Source organism: Oncorhynchus nerka, linkage group LG6 (genome assembly GCF_034236695.1).
Source record: "Oncorhynchus nerka isolate Pitt River linkage group LG6, Oner_Uvic_2.0, whole genome shotgun sequence".
Taxonomy (NCBI): Eukaryota; Metazoa; Chordata; class Actinopteri; order Salmoniformes; family Salmonidae; genus Oncorhynchus; species Oncorhynchus nerka.
Genome location: NC_088401.1, coordinates 57,046,723 through 57,063,932, shown reverse-complemented (window position 1 = coordinate 57,063,932; position 17,210 = coordinate 57,046,723). Strand labels below are relative to the sequence as shown.

General features: G+C 46.2%; 1 protein-coding gene across 1 annotated transcript; it reads right to left on the bottom strand.

Moving 5' to 3' along the window:
- Positions 1-782: 782 nt before the first annotated feature.
- On the bottom strand, positions 783-14,178 carry LOC115130051 (uncharacterized). Its single transcript, XM_065019714.1, has 3 exons — positions 13,735-14,178; positions 2,566-2,726; positions 783-2,247 (listed from the first exon to the last, which is right to left on the bottom strand). Exons 1-3 carry the CDS (start codon positions 13,745-13,747, stop codon positions 895-897), a joined length of 1,527 nt encoding a protein of 508 aa, XP_064875786.1. The 5' UTR covers positions 13,748-14,178; the 3' UTR covers positions 783-894.
- Positions 14,179-17,210: the final 3,032 nt, after the last annotated feature.

Genomic DNA, 17,210 nt, shown 5'->3' with positions numbered 1-17,210 from the left:
CCCACTATGCCAAGCTTAGAGGCTTTTGTGTTGCATTTGGCTGAAACAAGCGGAGGGAAAAGCTGAGATGCCCATTCCAAAGCTAAAAGTGTCAACAACTCACTGTAAAAACAGTTGGCCGATTCACAAATTACTGGTACGCCTGGAAATGGGTCTGTCCTGTGTGTGTCCGGTGGGTGTCTATGCAGTGTTTACTGTAAGTGTCTGCAGATTTCTGATTACTCAGCAACCCCCACCGCCCAGACTCCAACTGTCAGCCCCTGACTCAGACACCCCCTTTCTCCCACTCACTCTCTTTCTACCCTCTCTCCATCCTGCCATTTCTCCTTCCTCTTCTTCCCTCTGTCTCTCTCCATTCATAACTCTCTCTTCCTCACTAGGCGAAGATGAATGTCTAGTGATTCACTGCTGTTCTGAATCAGCTCTCAGTCAATGACATGACTGTCTATCTGCTTGATCACCACCTTTATGTCCAGTATGTGAGGCGTTACATCCAGTAAATCAGTTCCAACGGCAGATCAATGACCTGCTATGTCATGATGTCATGTCATTGGTGACAGTGCTGATATTGTCCACAGACTGAGAGACAGACAATTGATTATTTCCCATCCCCGGATGTGCCAATGTGTGCTCAGGCTGATGGCAGGCCAGAAAGCCACTTTTCTGTGGTTCAGCACTAGGTAGGTATTCCAACACTGTCTGAAAAAGTGTGTGTGTTTGTGCCCACTCTCAGGTTCTATGTGTGAGTATGTCTCTGTGTGTGTTCTCTCAGTTTCTCAGACTGTGTGTTTGTGTGTGTGTGAGAGAGAGAGAGAGAGAGAGAGAGAGAGAGAGAGAGAGAGAGAGAGAGAGAGAGAGAGTGACAGTGTGTGTCCTCCCTCCTCTATCAGTCTGTCAGACTCGGAGTCTCTTCTTGAGGCGGTTGAAGTCCTTGGCGGAGCGCCACAGCCAGCTCTGCAGTTCCCTCAGTACCCAGAAGCCCTCAACCTTTCTGGAGAAGTCGTTCAGCGCCGGCTGCACCGCCAGCAGAGGGGAGGAGGACAGAAGAGGTGGCAGGGGAGGGGGCGGCAGCAAGGGGGGACCCCTCCTCAATGACAGGGGAACTGGTTCTGACAACAGGGTGTGTCCCTCCCCTGGCCCTGTGCCAAACGGGTAGAAGAGGGAGAGGGGTGAGAGGGGGGGATGGAGAGAGGGGGAGAATAAGGAGCGTGGGGATCGGCGCTGGGGATGGAAGGATGAAGAGGAGGAGAGGAGGGATGCAGACTCTCGGGTGATGTATTGTTCCTCCTCTGTCGCCCTGTTATCCCCCCCGGCTCTGTCCTTATTTTGGGGGTGATAGTTGAAGTTGTAGCTGTAGAGGTTGTTGTTGTTGTTGTTATTGTTGTTTAGGAGTTGTTGTTGGGGGAAGGTTTGTCTGTCTGAAAAGGACAGAGTGACTCTGGCGTCAGAGTCCAGTGGACCCTGCTTAACTGTTCTCTCTCCTTCCTCTGAAACACTCAGCAGCCTCCTCCCCCTTCTGTCCTGCCCTCCCTTTCTCTCAAACTCTTCCTCCTCTTCCCTGTCTTCAGTGGCCCCCTCCCAATCTTCTGCCTCTCTCTTCCTCCCTTTCCTCCCGCGCTCCCCTCTCTCCTCCTGCCTCAACCCCTCGCTCCTAACCACAGGCCTAGTTACCTCCGCTCTCCTACCCTCCCTCCCCCTCCCTCTATCTTTCTCTCTCTCCCTCTTTCTCCCTGTCATTTCTCTCCTGGTGCTCTCCTCCTTTTCTCCTCTCACTGCCCCTCTTATGGTCCCAGCACCCCTCTGATCACCAAGAGGATGCCTCATTAGCCCCACCTCCGCCCCTGCCTTATAGAGACCCTGACTCATCAGTGGAGATGGTCTGCGTCCCATTGCCTCTCTGTCGCCCCCTGTGTCTCTCTGCAGGTACTGTGCCTCGATCCCAGCAGGAGGCAGAGCATACCCCTGAGTGTTCATGAGGCTTGATATAGACCCCAACAGACTGTCCAGGCCTGTAGAGAAGTGCAGCAGGGAGCTCTGGAGGTAGGGACAGAGGGTGGAGCGGGCCAGCTCCCTCACCGCTCCCAGCAGGACAGAGTAAGCCCTATGGTTCTGGGTCAGCCTGGCACGGTTCTCCAATCCCCGCCACAACTCCAGACGGGTGGCGGCGCTGGGCAGGGACAGGGTCGTGCTGTTGGGCCGTGGAGGGGAGAAGTCTGGATCACTGAAAGGAGGGCCCAGGTAGGATAGCTAAGGGAGGGAAGAGGGGAGGAGATGGAGGAAGAGCAGAGTATGGAAAGAGGAAGTGGGAGGGAGAGAAGGAATATTTAAATCCAACATGTGCAATCAGACATGGATTAACTATGTTCAGACACAAGCCTGTGTGCCAGTCTGTTTCTGTGTTAGCAAACACCCCATAGCAAAGACCAACGGGTTGGCTGGAGCAGAAACAGAATGGATCCAGGCTTCTCAAATATGTGGTGAATTCAAACACTTGTGGAAAGAAACATTGACATGCTCCAACATAAGTGCTTCAACACAGCATCTATATAACAGTACAGTACTCACATAGGTGTCCTTTATCTCTCTCAGCTGATGCTCCAGGTACTTGGTCAGCTCATACGTCCTCTCAATCGAAGTTCTCTCATTAGACAGGCTGAGGTAGGGCTCTGGGACCTGGACCGATGCTACGGCTGCAGACAATAGCAGTGTGAGCTGGATGTGATGGACTGGGGGAGAAATCAATCAAAGGAAAGATCAGTATTTGTTGAAGATTAAAACTACACAAGGCTGTTTATTTCTTTGTCTCTATGGTGATGGTTTTGTTTGAATATATTGGCAAATCTAAGTAATCTAACTGGCAATAAAACCTTTCGGTTTCAATCCAATTCTGGAGGTTCTGGCTGTCAAATGTTTCCTTTGGTCTCAAATAAAACGTCACTCAAATCTTCAAAGAGTCAGACGAATGGTCTCACTGTTCAATCCACACACACACACACACACACACACACACACACACACACACACACACACACACACACACACACACACACACACACACACACACACACAAACACACACACACAGCAGAGGTATATATCTGGCTTACTTTATTGTCATCAACATGTTTATTTGTGTGCGTTTGTTTTGAATGCATAACTTTGTCTCTTATTTGCTTTAATTTGCTTGTGTTTATGTTGGTGTTGTATAAGTGTTTATGTTGGTATGTGAGTGCTTGTAAATTGGCATACATATACATGCATGATTTTGTAGTTTGTATTTGAAATGCTGTACATCGGTGTGGATACATTGGTGTGCCTGTTTACATGAGTGCATGCATACGTTGTGTGTGTGTTAAATTGGAGGTGACCCTTTTAAGGCCAAATGATCTATGTCAATGGTAGAGAGCTCAGTGCCTATCCACTTCCCTGTCCAATAAGGCCAATGAGAGACACAGAACACACAGAAAATCCTTTTCCCCTGTCTGTCTGTCCCCCAAAAACTTCCCAAATGTTCTCCTTTTATGCATCCTTTAATCTCTCTCTCCCCCCTTTCTCCATCTTCTTGCCACACACACACACATCTGTTATCTCTCTCCTATTCTCCTTTGCCCTTTGCTTTCCAAGAACCGTTTCATCCTCACTATACTCTCTCTCTTTTCCATTCCTCCACCTCGCTTGTATTCATGGTCCCGGTCTCTCTCGGTCTTCCAGGCTGACAGGCAGACAGGGCAAGGGTCTGTGTAATTATGAGTTTTAAACATGTTGCTGTTCACCAGGTGTGAAATATGTTCTGTACAGGATGTGACCACCTCTCTGTTCCCCCATCCATCCATCCCCTTCTTTCTCTCTCTATCCAATCCATCTCTCTCCTTTCTCGCTTTCAACTCCTCCTCCACTTTATTATCTCCTGTCTTTCTTACTCCTGCAATATCCCTCTATGTTTCAAGACTAGTCATTCAACTGAGACTGCTCTTCTCTGTATCACGGAGGCGCTCCGCACTGCTAAAGCTAACTCTCTCTCCTCTGCTCTCATCTTTCTAGACCTATCGGCTGCCTTCGATACTGTGAACCATCAGATCCTCCTCTCCACCCTCTCCGAGTTGGGCATCTCCGGCGCGGCCCACGCTTGGATTGCGTCCTACCTGACAGGTCGCTCCTACCAGGTGGCGTGGCGAGAATCCGTCTCCACACCACGTGCTCTCACCACTGGTGTCCCCCAGGGCTCTGTTCTAGGCCCTCTCCTATTCTCGCTATACACCAAGTCACTTGGCTCTGTCATAACCTCACATGGTCTCTCCTATCATTGCTATGCAGACGACACACAATTAATCTTCTCCTTTCCCCCTTCTGATGACCAGGTGGCGAATCACATCTCTGCATGTCTGGCAGACATATCAGTGTGGATGACGGATCACCACCTCAAGCTGAACCTCGGCAAGACGGAGCTGCTCTTCCTCCCGGGGAAGGACTGCCCGTTCCATGATCTCGCCATCACGGTTGACAACTCCATTGTGTCCTCCTCCCAGAGCGCTAAGAACCTTGGCGTGATCCTGGACAACACCCTGTCGTTCTCAACTAACATCAAGGCGGTGGCCCGTTCCTGTAGGTTCATGCTCTACAACATCCGCAGAGTACGACCCTGCCTCACACAGGAAACGGCGCAGGTCCTAATCCAGGCACTTGTCATCTCCCGTCTGGATTACTGCAACTCGCTGTTGGCTGGGCTCCCTGCCTGTGCCATTAAACCCCTACAACTCATGCAGAACGCCGCAGCCCGTCTGGTGTTCAACCTTCCCAAGTTCTCTCACGTCACCCCGCTCCTCCGCTCTCTCCACTGGCTTCCAGTTGAAGCTCGCATCCGCTACAAGACCATGGTGCTTGCCTACGGAGCTGTGAGGGGAACGGCACCTCAGTACCTCCAGGCTCTGATCAGGCCCTACACCCAAACAAGGGCACTGCGTTCATCCACCTCTGGCCTGCTCGCCTCCCTACCACTGAGGAAGTACAGTTCCCGCTCAGCCCAGTCAAAACTGTTCGCTGCTCTGGCCCCCAATGGTGGAACAAACTCCCTCACGACGCCAGGACAGCGGAGTCAATCACCACCTTCCGGAGACACCTGAAACCCCACCTCTTTAAGGAATACCTAGGATAGGATAAAGTAATCCCTCTCACCCCCCTTAAAAGATTTAGATGCACTACTGTTCCACTGGATGTCATAAGGTGAATGCACCAATTTGTAAGTCGCTCTGGATAAGAGCGTCTGCTAAATGACTTAAATGTTAAATGTTTCTAATTTCCTCTCTTCCTTTCAGTCCCTCCATCTATTTGTAGAAAGTTTTCAGGTTGTTGATTGTTTTCCCCATTTCCTCTCCTTCTCCTCCTTTACCCCCCTTCTCCTCCTTCCCCCCCCCTTCTCCTCCTTTTACCCCCCCCTCTCCTTCTCCTCCTTTACCCCCCTCTTTCTCCTCCTTTACCCCCCTCTTTCTCCTCCTTTACCCCCCTCTCCTTCTCCTCCTTTACCCCCCCCCTCTTTCTCCTCCTTTACCCCCTCTCCTTCTTTACCCCCTCTCCTTCTCCTCCTTTACCCCCTCTCCTTCTCCTCCTTTACCCCCTCTCCTTCTCCTCCTTTACCCCCCTCTCCTTCTCCTCCTTTACCACCCCCCTCCCTTCTCCTCCTTTACCCCCCCTCTTTCTCCTCCTTTACCCTCCCCCTCTCCTTCTCCTCCTTTACCCCCTCTCCTTCTCCTCCTTTACCCTCCCCCTCTCCTTCTCTCTCCTTTACCCTCCTCTCCTTCTCCTCCTTTACCCCCTCTCCTTCTCCCCCTCCCCCCTTTCTCCTCCTTTACCCCCCCTCTCCTTCTCCTCCTTTACCCCCCTCTCCTTCTCCTCCTTTACCCCCTCTCCTTCTCCTCCTTTACCCTCCTCTCCTTCTCCTCCTTTACCCCCCCTTCTCCTCCTTTACCCCCCTCTCCTTCTCCCCCTTACCCCCCCCCTCTTTCTCCTCCTTTACCCCCCCTCTCCTTCTCCTCCTTTACCCCCCTCTCCTTCTCCCCCCTTACCCCTCCCCTCTTTCTCCTCCTTTACCCCCCTCTCCTTCTCCTCCTTTACCCCCCTCTCCTTCTCCTCCTTTACCCCCCCATCTCCTTCTCCTCCTTTACCCCCCTCTCCTTCTCCTCCTTTACCCCCCTCTCCTTCTCCTCCTTTACCCCCCCCTCTCTTTCTTCTCGTCTTTAGAAGTGTTCCGTTTTTCGCCCCAGGCCAAAATAACAGCAGCTTATTAACCCCGATTAGTGCTCTCTCTCTCTCTATCACTCCCTCATTCTTCCCTCCATCAGTTTGCCCCCAGGGAGTGAAAGACTGAAGTGGAGCTCTTGAACAACTCACAAACATTTATGCAGACACCTTGTTCTGCTCAGGACTAACCAAACATGTCAAGACTTTGTCCACTATAGAACCCATTTCTCAACGTCATCACTTTCAACATATTACTCCTTAACACACCTCAACACCTTTCATCTGAATCAGTTTAACAGTTACAGCAAAAACATGTCAACTCCTTTCAATCACAAAAGCTCAATGCCCGACACACCTTAATATTTAGAACGAATGGCAACAGCTCAACAACTCTCCCTTGGAACATCGAAGAATCCTGCAGAGAACGATAACTAATCTAGGTAACCTCCTAACACACACCTGGGACACTTCACATTGGAACATCGAAGAATCCTGCAGAGAACGATAACTAATCTAGGTAACCTCCTAACACACACCTGGGACACTTCACATTGCATGTGTTTTAATGCAAAACACAACGCAGTCTGGCAGAATGCCGTTTTGATGCACAAGCGTCTTCTGTAGAATGAGACAGTTTTACTGTGGACGGTAAATGTTACGATAACGTAAAGCCCAAACCCTCGGTCTTCTGAGCAGGGAGCAGGGAGCAGGGAGCAGGGAGCAGGGAGCAGTACCTGGCACTAAGAACAAACTCCACAGGCCAGGTTGAAGCCAGAACATTCTCACAGGCATGATCACATTACAACAGAGGTTCCCCGTGACCTGTGTGTGTGTGTGTGTGCCTGCATATGTGTGTGTGTGTGTGCCTGCATATGTGTGTGTGTGTGTGTGCCTGCATATGTGTGTGTGTGTGTGTGTGTGTCTGCATATGTGTGTGTGTGTGTGTGTGTCTGCATATGTGTGTGTGTGTGTGTGTGTGTGTGTGTGTGTGTGTGTGTGTGTGTGTGTGTGTGTGTGTGTGTGTGTGTGTGTGTGTGTGTGCCTGCATATGTGTGTGTGTGCCTATACACACAGTTCTCCATTCTCTAAACCATGTTTGATTATCTATGTTAATCTATGGTTTGATTGCAGATGTAAATGTCAAACTTTGCACAATATTATGGCTGCCAGCTGTAGGACAATGTTCATGGTGCTTGATTTGAGGTTAAGTGTCTGTGGACAGTCAAGGTTGAACATTGGGGCTAGGGTTCAAAGTTTAATGTCAGGGCACAGGCTGGTCTCAGGGCTGGGGTACAGATCCTACAGACTACAGAAGACTTGCTATCAGCTACCGTCATGTCCAAAATGATTGGCACCCTTGATAAAGATGAGCAAAAAAAGACTGTAAAATAAATCATATAAGCACAGAGCTATATTGTATGCTAAGTGGGTTTTTTATTTTATACTAATAGAGTTGCTCAGAGACTATTTTATTTAACTAATAAAACAAATCTAAAAAAGATAAGGTTGTAAATGACTGGCGAGGATATTGACAATGAGCCTTTTTATTTTATTTTTTATTTTTTTGGAGTCGGAGAACACATTGGGAGGGGTCTTAGACCATTTCTCCACACAGAATTTTTACAGATCCTTGATATCCTTCATCTCTGCTTATGGACTGCCGTCTTCAATTCAAACCACAAGTTTTCAATGGGTTCAAGTCTGGAGATTGTTGATTTTGTGGTCAATTAACCATTTATTTGTGTATTTTGTTTTTGGGGTTGTTGTCTTGATGGAAGATCCCCTTGCGTCCAAGTTTCCACCTCCTAGCTGAGGGAGCCAGGTTTTGGGCTAAAATATATTTCTTAAAGTTGATGATGCAGTTGACCTTAACAAGGGCCCCAGGACCAGTGGAAGCTTAATAGCCCCATAACATCAACAATCCACCACCATATTTTACAGTGGGTATGAGCTACTATTCTGTATATGCTTCTGTTTTTCAATGACAAACCCACCACTCGTGTGCGTGGCCAAAGAACTCTATTTTCATGTCATCTGACCATAACCCTGCTCGGAGTTTGCTAAACGGCATTGGCACTTGGATTGGAAGCGGTGCTACATTCTACATTATAAACTGGGTGGTTCGAGCCCAGAATGCTGGTTGGCTGAAAGCCGTGGTATATGAGACCGTATACCCTGGGTATGACAAAACATTTATTTTTACTGTTCTAATTACATTGGTAACCAGTTTATAATAGCAATGGGGCACCTCATGGATTTGGCCAATATACCACGGCTAAGGGCACTCCACATTATAAACTGTCCAGGCACATGTTGCACATCATTTTATTTCTTTTTTACCTTTATTTAACTAGGCAAGTCAGTTAAGAACAAATTCTTATTTTCAAAGACGGCCTAGGAACAGTGGGTTAACTACCTGTTCAGGAGCAGAACGACAGATATGTACCTTGTCAGCTCGGGGATATGAACTTGCAACCTTCCGGTTACTAGTCCAACGCTCTAACCACTAGGATATTTCACCATAAAGTAAGGCAGCTTTGTGCACACTCACTGGTACCCTGGCTGGACAGTAACATGCGTATAGGCCGGGGGGGGGCAGGGTCAGGGTCAGGGTCGATGTTGTGTGCCTGTGTACAGTTAGAGCACAGATTTATGTACTCAATCAAATGTGCATTCCTTCACTAACTCAACACACACACACGCGCATACATGCACACGCACATATGCACACACACACAAGGACCAATGTGCCAATCTTTTGAAACACACTTACATGTGCTTGAGCATATGCACACACACACACACACACACACACACACACACACACACACACACACACACACACTCTCCATCTCTTATCCCAAGAGATATCTTCTTGGAGTTCATATTGAAATTCAAATTGATCTACTTGGCATGGAACAGACCCTGGATTGCCAAAGAACATCAATGACAGAAAACCAAAGGGGAGATAGAGAGGCATAAAACATACAATACAATTGAATGATTACAACAAAACCCTCTCTGTGCTACTTCCAACAAACTCAACGTTCACTCTTTTTATTTGTGTGTTTCTCCCTCTGATTTAATTATCTTCCTCTCCCCATTTGTTTATTCCCTCTCCTTCCCAGAGAAATCTGTCTTTAATTCTTTCTTACTTTCTGTTGATTTTATTACACACTTCGTCCTCTCTGCTTTCCATCCACCGCTAATGATCAATATTAGCTCTCTCCATATCCCTTTCTTTCTCTCCTTCGATGTTCACTTTTTGGTCTCTCTCTTTCTTCCCCTCTCTAATTAGCACACCTCATTCCCTTCATCTACTATACCTCTTTCCATTCTTCCTTCCTTTTTTCAGACATTCAGACTTAGGCAGAGCAGGGGAAGGTAAATGAGAAACCTAACTCCCTATCCAAACCCCCAGGTTACGCTTAAAAAAGAAATCTGCAACAACAAAAATACAAGAGTCTTCCACTCAATGTATCCGGTCTGGCTGCTTTAGAAAAAAATTGAGAAGGAGAGAGGGAGAGAAAGGGGGGCTGGGGGAGAAAGTGAGAGACAGACAGACATAAAGAGAGGGATGTAGAGAGAAACACAGAGAGGAGGAGAAGGAGTAAAGGACTTGGATGAGAGAGAATAAGGGAAAGGCAGAGAAAGAGATGAAGTGAAGGGCCATGTTAATTTGGGAAAAATGTAAACAGCATGTGTAACTGTTCAAAGCGTGACCAACTCATTTTATATCATTCCCCCTCTCCCTCTCTCGCTAACTCCTGTCAATAGGGAATCTGTACTGTATTAATCCTGCACCACCACTTTCTCCTTCTCTTACTCAATCCCCCTTTCTCTCACTCTTTCTACCTCAATGTCTCTCTCCCACTCTCTCACACACAAAGAGTCAAGGATGGGGCTGAGCAAAGGATGTGAATGGTCCATCGCTTTTTCTTTCGTCCATCCCCTTCTCTTTACTTTCTCCTGTATTCTTCTGTCTCTCTGCTCTAGATCCAAGGGTGGGTTTGAACCCTTCAACAGAGTGGATGTGCTCTGCTTTCCACACGGACACAAACACTGTTATCTAAAACACACCGACACTAATTCAGCCTCCCAGCCATAACATGCCGGTGTGTAAGTGTCAGAGAGAAAAACACACACAGCCAGACAGAAAGAAAGAAAGAAGTCAAAGGCAATATGGTCAGTCTGTTTGAACTTGGTTTATATTCTTTATATGCTCAAATCTGGGAAACTTGGTCATATTAAGTGGTTTAGTTATATAACTAATATTGGATAATTTGTATGGGGGGGGTTGTTGTTTTAACCTTATTGCTTTATTGAAGACCACCTGAAAGCGTGGGATAGAGGAGGGGGAAAAGACAGTGGGAGAGAGAGAGGCACGGAGAGAGAGAGAGAGAGAGAGAGAGAGAGGCAGGGAGAGAGAGAGAGGCAGGGAGAGAGAGAAAGAGAAAGAGAGAGAGAGAGAGAGAGAGAGAGAGAGAGAGAGGGGCAGGGAGAGAGAGAGAGGGGCAGGGAGAGAGAGAGAGAGAGAGAGAGAGAGAGAGAGAGAGAGAGAGAGAGAGAAAAGAGGCAGGGAGTGAGAGAGAGAGAGAGAGGCAGGGAGAGAGAGAGAGAGGCAGGGAGAGAGAGAGAGGCAGGGAGAGAGAGGCAGGGAGAGAGGAGGGGAAAAAACAGTGGGAGAGAGAGAGGCAGGGAGAGAGAGAGAGAGAGGCAGAGAGAGAGAGAGAGAAAGAGAGAGCGAGAGAGGCAGGGAGTGAGAGAGAGAGAGGCAGAGAGAGAGAGAGAGAGAAAGGGAGAGCGAGAGAGGCAGGGAGTGAGAGAGAGAGGCAGAGAGAGAGAGAGAGGCAGGGAGAGAGAGAGAGGCAGGGAGAGAGAGAGGCAGGGAGAGAGAGAGGCAGGGAGAGAGGAGGGAAAAAAACAGTGGGAGAGAGAGAGGTAGGGAGAGAGAGAGGCAGGGAGAGAGTAAGAGAGAGAGGCAGGGAGAGAGAGAGAGAGAGAGAGAGAGAGAGAGAGAGAGAGAGAGAGAAAGAAAGAAAGAAAGAAAGAAAGAAAGAAAGAGAGGCAGGGAGAGAGAGGCAGGGAGAGAGAGAGAGGAGAGAGAGAGAGGAGAGAGAGGAGGCAGGGAGAGAGAGAGAGCGAGGCAGGGAGAGAGAGGAAATCTTCAGCCTATTATTCTTTTGTTTTAGAGCTTATAAACTCAGATCTTCATTGTAAAGGGTTTAAACACTGTTTCCCATGCTTGTTCAATGAACCATAAACAATTAATGAACATGCACCTGTGGAACAGTCGTTAAGACACTAACAGCTTACAGACGGTAGGCAATTAAGGTCACAGTTATGAAAACTTAGGACACTAAAGAGGCCTTTCTACTGACTCTGAAAAACACCAAAAGAAAGATGCCCTGGATCCCTGCTCATCTCATCTGCGTGAATGTGCCTTAGGCATGCTGCAAGGAGGCATGAGGACTGCAGATGTGGCCAGGGCAATAAATTGCAATGTCCATACTGTGAGACGTCTAAGACAGCACTACAGGGAGACAGGACGGACAACTGATCAACTGATCGGCCTCGCAGTGTAAGACCACGTGTAACACCTGCACAGGATCGGTACATCCGAACATCACACCTGTGGGACAGGTACAGGATGGCAACAACAACTGCCCAAGTTACACCAGGAATGCAGAATCCCTCCATCAGTGCTCAGACTGTCCGCAATAGGCTGAGAGAGGCTGGACTGAGGGCTTGTAGGCCTGTTGTAAGGCAGGTCCTCACCAGACATCACCGGCAACAACGTCGCCTATGGGCACAAACCCACCGTCGCTGGACCAGACAGGACTGACAAAAAGTGCTCTTCACTGAGGAGTCGCGGTTTTGTCTCACCAGGGGTGATGGTCGGATTCGTGTTTATCGTCGAAAGAATAGGCGTTACACCGAGGCCTGTACTCTGGAACAGGATCGATTTGGAGGTGGAGGGTCCGTCATTGTCTTTGGCGGTGTGTCACAGCATCATCGGACTGAGCTTGTTGTCATTGCTGGCAATCTCAACACTGTGCATTACAGGGAAGACATCCTCCTCCCTCATGTGTTATCCTTCCTGCAGGCTCATCCTGACATGACCCTCCAGCATGACAATGCCACCAGCCATACTGCTCGTTCTGTGCGTGATTTCGTGCAAGACTGGAATGTCAGTGTTCTGCCATGGCCAGCGAAGAGCCCGGATCTCAATCCCATTGAGCACGTCTGGGACCTGTTGGATCGGAGGGTGAGGACTAGGGCCATTCCACCCAGAAATGTCCAGGAACTTGCAGGTGCCTTGGTGGAAGAGTGGGGTAACATCTCACAGCAAGATCGGGCAAATCTGGTGCAGTCCATGAGGAGGAGATGCACTGCAGTACTTAATGCAGCTGGTGGCCACACGAGATACTGACTGTTACTTTTGATTTTGAACCCCCCTTTGTTCAGGGACACATTATTCCATTTCTGTTAGTCACATGTCTGTGGAACTCGTTCAGTTTATGTCTCAGTTGTTGAATCTTGTTATGTTCATAGAAATATTTACACATGTTAAGTTTGATGAAAATTAACGCAGTTGACAGTGAGAAGACGTTTAGCATAACCTCCCTCTCTTTTACCCCCCATTCACAGACATGGAACAGCAGCCGCATAGGCTGTCCCAAGGGGCAGGTGTATGTGTGTTCTCACACCCTGACTAACGTGAACAATGTACTTTCTCATATCAGTGCCAGCTAACTAGACAAGGGCTTTAGCTCCATCTTGCACCTCTCAACTGAAGCCATTTTTTACAATGAAGGAAACTTCCCATTCACACACACACACACACACACACACACACTAGCGCTAATTTAAAACACATTTGTCATTTCCAAGCTTGTGAAAACTTACATTCAGATCAAATTGCCTCCTTAATGTCCTACACTGAAAAATCCCTTTTTTAATAGAACAGGGAAATTCTAAAAGGGATTTTGGTTATGTTATAACATTTGATCTCAGTATTTGTTTATATTTTGAGTATCAATATATATGATATCTGCAGACAAAAGTTCAACTACTCTGTTTCTTCTGTATTCTCAGATAAATGTGCTTTACATATTTGTTCTCTTTTAATATGTTATTACAATTGTCAATTGGGGAGGGATTTCTGCTATTATCTGAAAATATTCAGGATTCATATATTCATTGAAATTTACTTAGAAATTTGAGTTAGGTAGTAGAGAAAATTAAATGTAAATTCACCTTAGTCATATTATTTTCCAAAACATACAACATACTGGGAACTCCTACTGTGGAAATGTCAAACTGATCAAATAACAGAAATACCACTAGTGTGGTTTGTAAAATATTAATTTGTAAAAGCCATCGGTAAATCATTATTATCCTAATCACATGAATCATCATTATAATAAATAAATACATATTTTTACAAGACTGTTAATGTGGAAGATATTAAGCTTTGATCATTTTTACTGGGACTTACCTCCAAAATGCATTTTTATTTTTGGCAAATGACTTTATTTCCTTTCAGTTCACACTGATTAAATCAGCAAGGCTTTATCCAAATACAACTTGCCAAATTGCGTAATGATGAATTCGTATCCTCTTTTGTTAGTTTAACCTATTCAACTTTAATTTCTCCTTGATTAATCCAATTTTAAATATATTCTCTTGAAGAAAATACATATCTGAATCCTGGGTACGTAGAATTCACACCTTCTCTAATGAAAAATGTGTGAGTTGATAAAAAAATATATCGATAACACCGAATTCCATCGGTGGGTCCCTGTATATCCAAGCCGAGGTGTGCGCACCAAATCCGCCGGGCTGACGTTGACGGTCCGTAGACTTGACGGGCGTATGGTCTGTGTGACAGACTGACTGCGGATGGTTTTTGTAAGGAGGGAGAAAGTTTCTGTCCCCCTCCTATCCCTCTCTTCCTTTATTTCTTTATCCTCCTGGTGATTCACCAAGTTGACGCATAGGCTAAAACTTGAAGGAGCCACCCCAGCTAGCACATAACGTTCTGAGAACCATGTTTCTTAGAGCTTGGTGGGAGTGTTGTGCCATGGTTATTTTGCATACAACCTCCCCACCATGTTCTGGGAATTCCGCAGGATACCCAGCTAGCACATAACATTCTGAGAACCATATTTTTCTTTGGTGGGAATTTCAGTACTTCAGCATAACGTTTCCTACAGGTTTCCTCATGGTTCAATTGAGCAACTCAAAGAAATATGTGCTGCCTCCCGGGTGGCGCAGTGGTCTAGGGCACTGCATCGCAGTGCCAGCTGTGTTCTGTGATCACGCCCAGGCTCTGTCACAGCCGGCCGTGACCGGGAGGTCCGTGGGGTGATGCGCAATTGGCCTAGCATCGTCCGGGTTAGGGAGGGTTTGGCCGGTAGGAATATCCTTGTCTCATCATGTGTCTCACCACTCCTGTGGTGGGCCGGGCGCAGTGCATGGTGTTTCCTCCGACACATTGGTGCGGCTGGCTTCCTGGTGTTAAGAAGCAGTGCAGCTTGGTTGGGTGTGTTTCGGAGGACGCATGGCTTTCGACCTTTGTCTCTCCCGAGTTGTAGCGATGATACCACGAAATTGGGGAGAAAAGGGGGTAAAACAAAAAATTATACTGAATGTAATTCAAATTGCAGTATGTTCCTGTTATAGAATATTAGCTCCAAAGTATCGTGGAGCTCCTGCACCTAAATATAAACACATATTTCTGAGTGGTAACAGCAGCAGTAACAGTAAATCAAGGTATAATGGACACAGACATTGGCTATCACGATATCCTTCAAGTTATATTGGCCAATAAAGATTAGGCATGTTAACAAAAATAAAGACATACTTTGAAAGAAACAATGACATTAAATATTTCTGTATTTCTGCTAAATATGCAGTTGATGGAGTTTGCTTGCTCATTCCATCCCCAAACACCATGCTAGATAGATCTAAGTGGGCCAGTTCATTTTGCATGGCCCGGTGCACTTAGATGGGAAAGGGAGATACCTAGTCAGTTGTACAACTGAATACATTTAACTCAACCCCTCTGAATCTGAGAAGTGCGGGGGGCTGCCATAATCGACATCCACGTCTGTGGCTCCCAGGGAACAGTGGGTTAACTGCCTTGCTCAGGGGCAAAACCACAGATGTTTACCTTGTCAGCTTGGGGATTCAATCCAGCAACCTTTTGGTTACTGGCCTAACACTCTAACCACTAGGTTACCTTAGTTTTTTATCATCTACTAGCAACATAACATGACAAAACTCTTTCGTCACTTTAGTACCTACTTGCCCGATTGGCCTACATCGCCGAAGCCAAGAGCAGGCTGTTCCTTTCTTGACTTCAAAGCCGCAGTGTATAGTTGGTATAGGAGTTTTTACAAATGTAATTCAAAATGCAAAAATAGAAGTGTATAAATTTTAAATATATATAAACTTTTGCATTAAGACCATTTAGATGGAATATAATCAATCTATGTTATCAGATTTGTGGACTATATATCGTGCAACCTTTCCTTTAAGTGTATTCAGGTGTGTTGGCCTCACCCATTAATTGCCCACACCTGATCTTAATGAGTGCTTGTTTCCTTTGAAATTGGGTCTGTTTGAATAGACTAAAATGAACATATTTCTATGAGTTAAAAAACACATGACATGCTAGCTCCATCCTGGTGGCGAAGTGGACTAATTCCATGAATAGAAATCTGAAGTTCATAAGTTCAAATCTCATTAATGCAGAGCTACAATAAAAAAGAAATATGTTTGCCCAAGCAAATGATTTTCCATGTTTGGTGTTCAAATCAGTTAACCCAAACTAAGCTAGGAGTGTTATTAAAAGTCTTATTGAGACATGTTGTCTTCAAATAACCTATACATTTAATTCTCAGAAAGTTCATCAAATCTTTAAGGGAACCATAGTAAAACGTTCTCAAAACCTCCCTGAAACCAGAACAGGTGACATTTTCACTTTTGTTGTCAGAACGTTTAAAAAACATTTTGTTTTACCGGTTAGAAAACTTATGGCTTCGTTCCCAGAACCAATGTGAAACCAGAAATGTACGTTCCCACAACTTCCAATGAACAAAATGTGCTATCTGGGATGACTGGAACTTGTCACAACCAATTTCTATCTCTCAGTGATTCTTCCTTTTCATCAAACATATACTTATTTCATTCCCATGATGCTTCATCGGGAGATTTGTAGGCCTACATGTTATGTCAATGCAATATACCTCAGCAAATGGAATCAGTCCACCTGAATTAAAGTTAAGTGAATAGGGTTTAGGAATAGAGTGTGATGTCTGTGTGTAGTCACTGTGTATTTAGGTGTGTGTGTGTGTGTGTGTTTGTATATGCCTATGTGAATGTTTGCCTGCTTCACTCCTACTTTTCTCCTTTGTGTTATAGTCATTCCTTTGGCATTAGCATTATTGACAGTTAGACTAGTCTGATCTCCTGCTCTCACTTCCACCTGTCAGTTAACGTGTGCCATTGTGTACCCAGAGTGTGAGCTGCGATTGATGTATGTGTATGTGTGTGGGTGTGAGAGAGAGAGAGAGAGAGAGAGACCAATGTTAATTTTAACAATTTAAAAACTAATATAATATATAATATAAACTAATATTTCATTATTATCAAAACATTGATATGTGTCTGCTCATAGGATTCATATAACATAGTATGTTGATATTGGATCAAGGCAAGTCAGTGGAACAAGTGTAATTCGTGTAATTCCTTTGCCAAAGTGGTACAGTAGGCTATATGGGATGGGTCCAATGATTTACATATATACTCTAGATGACATTTAGGGGACGCTGCCCCCGTGCCTCCACGGTCAAGATGCCCCTACCCTTACACTAACCCTTACCATTTTACATGTCATCTTCAATGGGGTAGGGATGTCCCAAAGATCCCGGATAGCACAGACCATCTTGGCACTCCCCACCATTGTAA